Source organism: Anolis carolinensis, chromosome 2 (assembly GCF_035594765.1).
Source record: "Anolis carolinensis isolate JA03-04 chromosome 2, rAnoCar3.1.pri, whole genome shotgun sequence".
NCBI classification, from domain to species: Eukaryota; Metazoa; Chordata; class Lepidosauria; order Squamata; family Dactyloidae; genus Anolis; species Anolis carolinensis.
The window spans coordinates 275828171-275840428 of record NC_085842.1 but is presented as its reverse complement, the minus strand read 5'-3'; the positions used below and the strand labels follow the sequence as shown (position 1 = coordinate 275840428).

The 12258-nt window shown below is 45.1% G+C and overlaps 1 protein-coding gene across 1 annotated transcript; it reads right to left on the bottom strand.

Annotated features, from left to right (window-relative positions):
• Window positions 1-4924: 4924 nt before the first annotated feature.
• Window positions 4925-10210, bottom strand: LOC134296697 (uncharacterized). The gene is made up of 2 exons (XM_062972234.1): window positions 8438-10210; window positions 4925-5208 (listed from the first exon to the last, which is right to left on the bottom strand). The coding sequence occupies exons 1-2, from the start codon at window positions 9983-9985 to the stop codon at window positions 5167-5169; spliced, it is 1590 nt and encodes a 529-aa protein (XP_062828304.1). The 5' UTR covers window positions 9986-10210; the 3' UTR covers window positions 4925-5166.
• Between the last annotated feature and the right edge of the window lie 2048 nt (window positions 10211-12258).

The following is a 12258-nucleotide window of genomic DNA, read 5'->3' as shown; positions in this document are numbered from 1 at the left end:
GTTAGTAAATTGGATGGCTGAAATAGAAGGAAAAAGGGAGGGAGGGAGGGAGGAGAAGAGAGAGTGTGTCTTAAGTATGGAAAATAGATGGAACTCAGCAAGCAAAAAGATTCTGGAAGAATAATTTACTTTCATAAACTGTTCAGGTCTGATTTATATAGTGAAATGTAGCTTGACTACTCATTTCACCTTAGTACTTCCATTGGGTGAAAAAGGTGAATGTCATGTTATAATAATTACTCATCCGGCTCATATAATCTCTATAAATAAAAAAGAACCACACTTTTTTCAGTCTTAGCTTGGAGAGTATAGATCTATTTAAAACATGGAAACAAAAAGAATCTTGCCCACTCTCAAAGGGTGCACTGAACGTTTTATTTAAGGCGATTATTAAAATGAGCAGAAACTGTACCAGAACACAGATTTCTGTTTGACAATATAATTGATGAAAGCCCAGGATGTAATACTGGAAAATGAAGGTAGAACCAAAAATAGTAATTATTTATTAGAGCTGGTCAACATCAGAACATTTACAATATTCTTCAGGGGAACTGAGTCTCTGAAAATATCTCTCCAGATGTTGTAGGCGTCAACTCCTTTTATTTTATTTTGTGTCAAGAGCATTGCATAATAAATAAGTTTAAAAGTGATAAAATAAAGGAATCACAAACAGCTAAATAGTTTTAGACCAAAAGTGGGCAACAGCAATTGCATTGTCTGTAGCTTTAAACAACTCCTCCTCCGTGCATGAGGCAGGGCATTGTAGGCAAGCATACATATGAGGAGTTGTTTGTTCTGCTCCACAGTCACACAAGGTGGAGGATTCCTCCAGGTAGTGCCAACTTGCCAGGTTGTCTTTTGATCTGCCCACTCCGCTTCTCAGTCTATTTAGGGATTTCCAAGTTGCCCATTCTTGGTTTGCCCCTGGAGGCAGACCCTCATGGGGGGCCATCCAGTTGGGATTGCCTGGTTTAGCTGCCCAGAGGGACACCCTTGCTGTTGCTGGGGGGAACATCAAGAGGAGTGGTGGTTCTCATGAAGCTCCTCCTTGACTTGAGTCTACTGGGAGGAGGCTGATAGTCATGCAGTGGATGGCTTTCACAATGTTTGACCTTATTTCTCTCACTGTTAGCAGCAACTTCCCATCGCACACTGGGGGGGCAATGCCAGCTAGCTTATAGAGTTTATCAACAGGTGTAGGTTTAAGGCATCCTGTGATTATCCTTAAAACACCAGGAAGCAGGACCAGTGGCAGTTGACTACACTCCAAAGCATCTGATGAGCAAAACATATTCTTTCCTTCAAATGGTTCATTATAAACATACAGAACAACAATTTGGTTGAATTCAGGGGTGTATTGGCATTGTGGTTGCCATCCTACAAGAGGCTGTAGGATTTGTAATGTGATATAGTACTTAGAATATTCTGTTAAATATTGAGAAAACACACTAGAAACCTCTAAAAGAGAATTCCAAGTTCTACCAACTACAAATTCCAGCAATCTATAGGATTTTTATTAAAATATATTAACACATTTATGTCACAGATTTTATCATAAAATTGCAAGGCACTGTCAATATTAAGTCAATTTGAAACAAGTGAGAATACTTTTAAACAATCTAAAATTATGAAACAATTTAAGAATAAAATAAATTAAAACAGTTTAATACCATAAATCTGTCAAAGTGCTTTGTCAAGTCTTAAGGGTGGCAAGACATTTAAATCTCTAATCTTTTTGACAGTACGGTTTCAGCTGAGATGCTTGGGACCAAAGGTGTTTGGATCACCTCCCCCCATTTTGGCATATTTGTATTTTCATATATATAAATGAAATATTTTTGAGATGGGAAGAAATTCATTTATGTTTCACATACACCCTGTATATGTAGGCTGAAGATATTTTATACACAATATATTGAAGAACTTTGTGCATGAAACAAAGTTTGTGTACACTGAACCATCAGAAAGAAAAGGTGTCACTTTCTCAGCCATCCATGTGGATAATTTTGAATTCTGGAGTATTTTGAATTTTAGAGTTCTAGATAAAGGATGCTCAACCTGTACCTTGAATTCAATCCAGAAATGTTTTGACAGTCAGTGTATTTCCTTAATGGCATTGTATGGTATCAAACACATGCTCCTCTATTTAAGCTCCTGCGTACTTTAACAGCTGTTGATTGATTTCAAGGGTTAGCAGTACATGAGCTGCTGGTGAAAGGCCATCCCTGTAATGGAAATAACTATAGTCGGTGATCCAGTTAAAGCTGACCCCATAAGTTCTGTGGGGTCCACATGGGTCTCCATGTGACAGAAACGAATCAGGAGTACTTCAGACTATGTCCTGGTTCCTCTGGGGTGCAGATTGTTTATTTCATTCCTAGTTTCAGGAGCCACCTATCCACAAAGCTATCGTTTCATCAGGTTTTGGATTCAGCTGATTGAACCTCATCCAACCCAATACATCATCAAGGAGTTCAGCACCTGTGGAGTCTCAACTGGTTACAGCAAAATGAAGAAATAGACTTAAATGCTATAATAGCAGCCACAAACACCTGAAGACCTTACTCTGTGATTTCACATAAGCATTAAATAGCATGAAGTACAAGATAAAACTATGTTTAGCCCATAGCCTAACAGCCAAGGAATTCCACCATATCACTCTCTGGAACTGGTTCTGTAAATAGGAACCCAACACCCCCCCCCCCCCACACACACACAAAAACCCCCAGTGCATCCTGCCCATTTTTCAAAGTTGGTCTCATAGGAGCCAAGGGTCCATGCTAAGACATCCAATAGGATCAACTGGGCAGTGGGTTCCAACCACTGTTAGATAGCAGCAACAGGTGCAGAAAATGGAGTGATGTATAGTGAAAATATTCTGGTCAAATGTAAATCACATTGATTTCTTTCACACTGCAAAATTATAACATTGATATTACTTTAACTGCCACCATCCTGCAGTATTTTGTAATTTGTAATTTAGTGAGACATTTGAACTCTTTACCACAGAATTCACTGACTTCTAAATATTTCACAAAGCTACAAACTGCATGGTTCCATAGGATGGAACCATATTTGTTAAAGTAATATCAAATTACCATGATCTTGTATTGTGAAATTGATGGCAGAGTTCTATGGCACTGACTGGCATGCAAAAGTTGTGCGAATCCACCAAAAGCTGGTAAGAATCAAAGCCCACATTTATACACCAGAATTTTTAAGAGAAAAAAAATTCAATACCCAACAACAACTATAAGAAATAATAGCTTTTTTCTCCCCAAAGAGATCTCATTATTAAATGGTCAAAGTATTATGCAGGAGGATGACTGGCAGTGTTGTCATTTTTAGACATAATAATTTCTATCCACTTGCTAACGTTCATAATACACAGTTTCTATGGAAACAGAACTAATTCTACCTTTAAGCTACAGCTCAGAAAAGTCCATAATCTTTCTTTCTTCTTGATATACACAGGCTTTTGTTCTGTTTTGGTACGAGACTCACTAGAAATTGTGGTTCATATAACATGTCACATGTGGAAATGTATGACCGATCAAAATAGATTCTATATTTGCTGAGCTAAAATGTAGAGGAAAAACTGAACTTGCAGGTGGGTTGAATAGGGTCACTTTATTTGACTTATTTAACAAATAAGTTGATAAATCAATACTAGACTTGGAAAAATGCAAAAGAAAGGAGGAAAATGATGTGTTTTGGCCAGTGGTTCTCAATTTTTTCATCCACAGAGCCCTTTATGAAGCAAACGTTTTTTGTGGAGCCCCAAGAAATGTTACATATTACATTACATTACATTATATATTATGTAATAATGTATAGATACATTGGCCATGGGCAAACTTTTGGACACAGGCGTCACACTGCATTTTAAAATTTGACAGACAGGCCAGGCCAGTGGAAGATGGATGGAGAGGATTTGTGTGAGCTGATTGAAAAAAAATGAACAAATTCCTTTACACACTGCACATATCTCGTTTGCAGTGCGAAAAAATAAAATAAAAGAAAGAACAATACAATATTTAAATGAAGAACAATGTTAGTCAACATAAACTTAACAGTATTTCAGTAGAAAACACCAGGGTCCATCTAGTCCAACCTCCTTCTTCCATGCAGTAAAAGCACAATCAAAGCACTCCCAAGATATGGCCATCCAACATTTATAATAATAGGAGCAACCTCAGGGGCCATATAGTCAACCCCCTTCTGCCATGCAGGAAAAGCACAAAGTTTAGGGAAGCCCGGGCCATGTTGCTGTCTAGCAACACGCACTGGGCTTCTCCAAAGTGTGGTTGCTTCCTGAAGGCAAAAGGCTCTTCCCTCTGGCAAGCATCTCGGATAATACGGTAGGTTGGAGAACCAGACGTTGGTTAACCGGAACTCTACTGTAGTAGTAATAGGAGCACTTTCCCTATTACATTTGGCATGTCTGAGTGTGTGAAACACAAAATGAGGACATTGTGGGAAACTAAGACCTGTGCTTTCTATGCACCCAACTCCAACTGTGCTACATCACAATACAGTGAACCATGCTGATGTGGCATCTAGCTTCTCTTCTCCTTCAGCAAAGCTGGCTCTGTTCTACAGGTATATGCATTGCTTAAGTCGATGATGAATAACTGTTACCCTTTCTGTATGAATAGCAATAGTGCACCTAATCCAAGAGTCATACAATGCTCCAGTTGGACTTGCCTGCTTTCTTGGAAACAATTATGGTATGTATGGATTGGCTTCTTTGAAAAACAGGTTCGAATTTTTTTTAATAACCCTGAAGATGATAAAAAGGCAGTCACAGGCTGTACATTTTCTATTGAATTACTAGAGCTTTATCACATGAGAGTGGTAAATCACAATTACAAAAGGATAATTGTCAGCTCACCACAGCCGCTCCTGAATGAACACACGAGACTCTTTGTGGTATCACCAGGAACTTTTACTGTAGGAAACATGAACATCAGAAAAGCCAAGAATGGGAGGCTCCGGCCAACCCTCCTTTATATACCCTCCCCCTCATTTGAACAGTCTCTTCCCGCTCAGTAAAACCCCGCGCAAATTCCCCGCCAAGTCCATCAGCCGTTTCTCCTCCGAGTCCTGGGACGCAGGTGTCTTATCAATGTCAGTGACCCTGAAACTCAGAGCCACATCCAGGCTCTAGTAGCAGGGTTCTGACATGGCGTCCTCCTCCCCTTCGTCCTGGAAGGAAAAGATTAAACACAACTATTGTTCTCCGCTGTCCAGAGTTCCTTTATACTTTTTTAACAGGCTGCAATGGAATACCGGGTGTACCTTTCCTAGGTCCTTTGGTAGCCTCAGCTCATAGGTCACTTCGTTTATTCTTTTTGCTACCCTGAATGGCCCTATATAGCGTGGAGCCAATTTCTTGGATGGGAACCCCAATTTCAGGTTTTTTGTGCTCAGCCAAACCAGATCTCCTTCGCCCAATTTGTCCCCCTCTCGGCGCCTACGATCCGCAAAGAGCTTGTACTTCTTTTGTGTTTCCCGCAATGCCTCTACCACGGTTTGCCACCCTTGCTTGATTTTGGCCGGCCATTCCTCGTCGGTCTGGCCCTCCCCTTCCTTCCACTCGGGTAGCCTGGGGAAAGGTGCCACCTCCTGTCCGTATACTATTTCGAATGGGGCACGACCTGTGGCCGAATGCACGGCCCCGTTAAAAGCCATCTCAGCAAACGGAAGAAGGTCCGCCCAATCATCCTGTCTATAATTGGTGTACATCCTTAAAAATTGGCACAGGGTCTGTTGGGTACGTTCGACCCCCCCGTTGGTCGCGGGATGAAAGGCCGAGCTCAGGTTCCTTTCTGCTCCTAACAGCTGTAGGAATTTTCCCCAAAATTTTGCAGTAAATTGGACTCCCTGGTCACTAATTATCTTGTCGGGACACCCATGTAGGCGATATACATGCTTCACATACAAATCAGCAAGTTTTTCAGCTGAAGGAAGTTTTGGCAGAGCCACAAAGTGTGCCTGTTTTGAGAATAGGTCCAATATTGTCCAAATGTATCTGTGGCCTCTGCTGGGGGGGTAGTTCGCCTACAAAATCCATGGCTACGCATTCCCATGGCCTCATGGGCTCCACCACCTTCTGCAATAGCCCCTGGGGCTTCCCCGGTGGTGTTTTTCCCTCTGCACATAATTCACACTGCGTGACGTATCCCCTGGCGTCTTTCCTCATTCCGGGCCACCAGCATTGTTTGGCCAACAGTTTAATAGTCCTGGTGGGGCCTAGATGACCCGCACCCTTGTTATCATGGTACTTCCTTAACATTTCTCGTCTTAAACATTCAGGAATATACAATTTCTTATTTACAAACACCAAATCCCCACACAATTCTCCCTTTTCTTTGTTTGTTTGTAACCATTTGTCCATTCCATACGCTCGCTTCAACTCTTCCTCCCATATTTCTCCTCCCCCCGTGGAAATGGCAGTACGTTTGTTTTCTTTGGCCGCTTGTGCTCGAGTTAGTACTGCCAGGCCCCATTGCTTATCAAGAAAAATACTCCCTTCAGATTCCTGAATTCCTCCCCCGTGCTGAGGCATCCGAGAGAGAGCGTCAGCGAGTATATTATGTTTCCCCTGGAAGAATCTGAGTCTGAAATCAAAACGGCTGAAATATTGGGCCCATCTAATTTGCTTCGCTGATAGTTTACGAGGGGATCTTAGATACTGTAAATTTCTATGGTCAGTCCACACCTCAAACGGTGTTCCACTTCCTTCCAGGAAGTGTCTCCAGCACTCTAGTGCTTTTAGAATCGCTAAGGCTTCTCTCTCCCAAATCGGCCAGTTTTTTTCTGTATCGCTAAACTTTTTTGACAGATAGCCACATGGCTTCAGGTTCCCCCCCTCGTCTTTCTGTAGCAGAACTGCCCCATATGCCCGGTCTGACGCATCGCAATGTAATACAAAGGCTTTAGACATATCAGGGTGCTGTAGGACAGGCTCCTCAGTAAAACGCTTTTTAAGGGCTTCGAAAGCTTCCTGGCATTCTATTGTCCAGGTCAGTTTGGCCCCTGGGGCCTTCACTTTGGCTGTTTCTCCCCTGCCTTTAGTCTTTAACAAATCCGTTAATGGCAAAGTGAGGCGCGCAAAGTCCTTGATAAATGTTCTATAGAAGTTTGCGAACCCTAGGAAGGATTGCAGCTGCTTCCGTGTTTTGGGGGCTTCCCACCCCCTCACGTCTTCTACCTTCGCAGGGTCCATCGCCACTCCCTGGGAGGAAATCCTATACCCCAGAAAGTCTATCTGGTCTTTATTGAACTCGCACTTGGCAAGCTTCGCATACAGTTTTGCTTCTCTCAACTTTTGCAGGACTTCCCTGACTAGTTCTATGTGTTGCTCCTTAGTCCGAGATACTAACAATATGTCATCTAAAAAAACAAAGACTCCCTTGTACAACAATGGATGCAACACTTCGTTGATTAATTGCATGAACGCGGCGCCTCCGCCGCACAAACCGAAAGGGAGCACACGATAATTGAATAATCCGAATGCACAGGAGAAGGCCGTCTTCCACCTGTCCTCTGGTTTAATCTGCAATTTATGGTACGCTTCAATTAAGTCCAATTTAGTGAATATCTGTCCCTCCGATAACTGGGCGATCAAGTCCTTCACTAAAGGTAGGGGGTATTTATTTCCAGAACTGATTGCATTCAGGCCCCTGTAGTCAATGCAGAGCCTCAGCGTTTGGTCCTTTTTGCGCCTGAACAACACAGGCGCCCCTAGAGGGGAATTTGAAGGCTCTATGAAACCCCTCGCTAGGTTTTTATCAATGTATTTTCTCAGTTCCTCCTTTTCCCTAGCCGACATTGGGTATATTTTTGCCTTAGGAAGCTCTGCTCCTGGGACTAGCTCTATCTTCACTTCAACTCTCCGCTTCGGTGGGAAACTGTCTGCTTCCTTCTCATCAAATACGTCCACAAAATCCCGATACTCTGGGGGTAATTTATCTGCCAGTTCTGCTATCCTGATAGAGTCTTCCTCCCCCCTTTTCCCCGGCTCCCTTTCCACTTCCTGGCTCCCTCCTTCCAACTTCATCCTGAAAATCATGCTCTTATCCTCCCAGTTGATTTGCGGGTTGGCCTGCCCCAGCCATGGCATGCCTAGTATAACATTATAGCTGGCTATTTGTGATATCACAAATGACACCTTTCCTTCCCAACTCCCTATCTTACACTTTACATCTTCGGCACTGTACTTAGCTAATGATCCCGATGCTGTGGATCCGTCCAACTGCGAAAAAGCTATTGGGGATTCTAGGTTCGTTCTTTCGCATCCCAATCCCTCGGCTAATTCAGGGGAGATGATGTTCCTGGAACATCCACAATCCACAAATGCTTTGCAGGTTGCTTGTTTGCTGCCACTTTCCAGCTGAATGGGGACCACTATCATGGCTTTGTCCTGACTTACCAACCCCCCCGAGTGGTGCCTCATCGGTGGTTCTTCCTCGGCGCGTTTCCCTGCCACGGCTCTTGGTTTGGGCGGGCCTCCGCCTTCCCCTTTTCTCTGCCAGCACTCGGCAGCCCTGTGGCCCAAACGGCCGCACACGAAGCAGCCCCTCCTGCTGGTGCTCACGTTCCCTGTCGGCTCCGTTCTCCTCCCGGCTGGGGTTGATCCCTCCTTCCGGCTCCCCTCTTTCATCTGCGGCCGCTGCTGTAGCCCTCCTCGGTGCCTCCTCGCCTGGGCCAGCGATGTTTCGATGCGCCCCGCCAGCTGAATCCATCCGCGCAGCGTGTCAGGCTCATCACGATGCACCGCCCAGGAGAGGATCTCCCGCCTGAGCCCCTCTTTGAAGAGTTCTATCTTTGTCACTGCAGACCATTCCGGCACCTTTTCAGCGAGGCATTGGAACTCCTCCTCATACTCAGATACCGACCTCTGCCCCTGGGAGACGGTCTTCAACTCCTCCCTCGCCCGGATCTGCTCCAGTGGATCTCGGAAACGGGTCTCCAGGGCCCCCATAAAGCGTCGGAGTGACCCCAGACATGGGTCGCGCCGCGCGTGTAGTTGAACGTACCAGCTGGCCGCTCCCCTCTTCAACACTGCACCAATGGCCCGTACCCGGCTGGATTCCGTTCTAAAAGTGTGGGCATTGTCCTCCATATAGCCCCTCACCGTGGTCAGGAAAAAATCCAGTTCAGAGGACTCTCCCCCAAACTCGATCCTTAGTTCCTCTCGTCTCGGTAGGGGTCCCTGTGGTGGCAATCCCCAATCCTCCGCCCGTCGCAAGCCCCCTTGCGGGCCAGTGGGCCCCGCTGCTGCTTCCCTTTGTCCTGTGCCACGCCCGGCATTCGCCAGGGGCACCAGGGTCTCAGTTGGGAGCGTAGCCGGGATTCTCGGAGGCTTTTCCCCTTCGTCGTCACTCTCCTCCACCCGCGTCAGGCTCGTTTGGATCTTGGGCCGGGCACCGGGCTCCTTTCGCATTTCCCTTCCCTTCGGTGCTGGGAGGTCTGCAAAGCCCTGGCTGCTTCCCATGCTCACGTCCCACATTGAGCTAGCCCGGAGTTCCCTTCCTCGCTCCGGCTCCGCCAAAACCGCCAGGCGCTCCATCGCCCTCGACATCACTGCCAGGGTGGTCTCCATCGCCGACATCCTCTCCTCCAGAAACACCATCTTTTGCGGGCCTGGGGAAGGTGAACCTTCCTCTCCTCCGGTGCTATCTCCCCGCACCACTCCGCGCCTCTGGGTTACCCCATTTGGCTGGGCATAAGCGGTGGATGACGCCAGGGCCGCCAGCTGGTGGAACTCAGCGTCCGTCTCGGGAGTGGCCCTTTCCGACCTTCCTCCTCCGGCGCCCAAGAGCTCTTCATCCTCCACTTGCATGTTACACCTCACCGCTACAGCGGGATGGTGTCCGTATTCTTGGCTTAGTGTCAGCTCACCACAGCCGCTCCTGAATGAACACACGAGACTCTTTGTGGTATCACCAGGAACTTTTACTGTAGGAAACATGAACATCAGAAAAGCCAAGAATGGGAGGCTCCGGCCAACCCTCCTTTATATACCCTCCCCCTCATTTGAACAGTCTCTTCCCGCTCAGTAAAACCCCGCGCAAATTCCCCGCCAAGTCCATCAGCCGTTTCTCCTCCGAGTCCTGGGACGCAGGTGTCTTATCAATGTCAGTGACCCTGAAACTCAGAGCCACATCCAGGCTCTAGTAGCAGGGTTCTGACAGATAATAGTACCATTCCACTTCTGGTGTTCAGCCAAAGAAAACATCATTGTGTAGGAACAACATGCTTTTTACTCCATTCCCTTGTTTTTGTTTTTAAAAAATAGTAGTAAAGGTAAAGGTTTCCCCTGACGTTAAGTCCAGTCGTGACCAACTCTGGGGGTTGGTGCTCATCTCCATTTCTAAGCCGAAGAGCCGGCGTTGTCCATAGACACTTCCAAGGTCATGTGGCTGGCATGACTGCATGGAGCGCCGTTACCTTCCTGCTGGAGCAGTACCTATTGATCTACTCACATTTGCATGTTTTCGAACTGCTAGGTTGGCAGGAGCTGGGGCTAACAGCGGGCGCTCATTCCGCTCCTGGGATTTGAACCTGGAACCTTTTGGTCCGCAAGTTCAACAGCTCAGCGCTTTAACACACTTTGCCACCAGAAGCATTTAAAAAAACATTTTTAAAAAATATTTTCCCACAATTGCTCAGTTGCTGTACCATGGGAAGGGGTAACATCACACAATCAAGGCAATGCCCTCCATTTTAGCATCGAAAATTTGAAATTGTGGAATAACTGTGTGCTTAAAGAATGTGATTGCTGAGACACAACAGGATGATGTGATAAAGCATTAAGCAGGAGTTCCAGGAAATACCTTATACAATGCTATAGATGCTGTAAAAATTCCTCTAACACTTTTGACTAATGAAGAAGCCAGTGAAGCTTTCAAAGCTTGCATGCTATTTTTCATGCTTTTTTGGGCAGGTCTTAATCATGTGAGATGATGTTATTTGAAGTAGTTTTATTTTGAAACACTAAAGCTTTCAAGCGAAATGATCAGACCTGAATGCTACTAGTAGTCACAGTTAGAGGAGCCGTATTTAATAAATTGAATTTATAAATCTGCTGTCTGTTCAACAATTGATTTAATGAATCTCCTCTAGCTGATATTACCAAAGCCATTTAGGCCAGTTGTTAGGAATGGAGATCATCCACTAAGGCAGTGGTTCCCAGTCTGTGGGTCCCCAGGTGTTTTGGCCTTCAATTCCCAGAAATTGGGATTTGGCTGGGATTTCTGGGAATTGTAGGCCAAAACACTTGGGAACCCACAGATTGAGAACCACTGCACTAAGGCAACCATAGCAGTCTCAACTCCATAACTTCCTCTGAAGCCGGTTTGAAATGGGTCAAGGTAATGTATGTCATCCAAAATTCAGGCAGTTTTGAAGTTGGAGTGCAACTGCCTTCTCAATTACTTTGCTCAAAAAAGGAAGGTTAGAGACTGGTCTGTAGTTATTTATGTTCAGGGGATCAAGGGAGGGTTTTTTCAACAGTAGTTGAAAAACAGCTTCTTTTAAACAGGGTGGAAAATTCCCTTCCTTGAGAGATGTATTGATAATTTATTATATTTGAAATTTAATTAAATCTCCTCCCTGGATGACCAGCCAAGAGGGGCAGGGATCAGAAAGCAGGTTATCCTAACTTGTCCCAGCAGTTGGTTCACATCAGCAGTCCTCATCAATTGAAACTGATCCAGTGTAATCCCACTCACTTACGACCTCTTCACATGCATCGCCGGAATTGCCATGGATTGTGAAAAATCTGGTGACTGCCATCGGGGAGCATGGGGAACCCATCACCCCACATCCTGCATCACCGGGCGTCAACCATATGACTTCCCCCCATTGCTACCTGTGCAACATGGGAAGCCTCAATAATTAATAATAATAATAATAATAATAATAATAATAATAATAATAATAATAATAAAGTAATAATATACTTTAGTTATATTCTGCTCTATCTCCATAAGGGGACTCAGGGCAGATTACAGAACACATATAAGGCAAACATTCAATGCTATTATACAATTAACAAAGACAGACAATACATAAACAGAGGTAAACACCTTTCCCATCTTTTCCATTTCCAGCATCTGGAGGCTGTGCTCAGCTCCAGCTACTGCCGGGGGGGGGGGGGGGGGAGGGAGCTGCTGCTCCATCTTTCATGCCAAAGAGCTGTCGTCATTAGTCCTCCAGATCGAACTGATAGCATGTCCTTATGGGCAC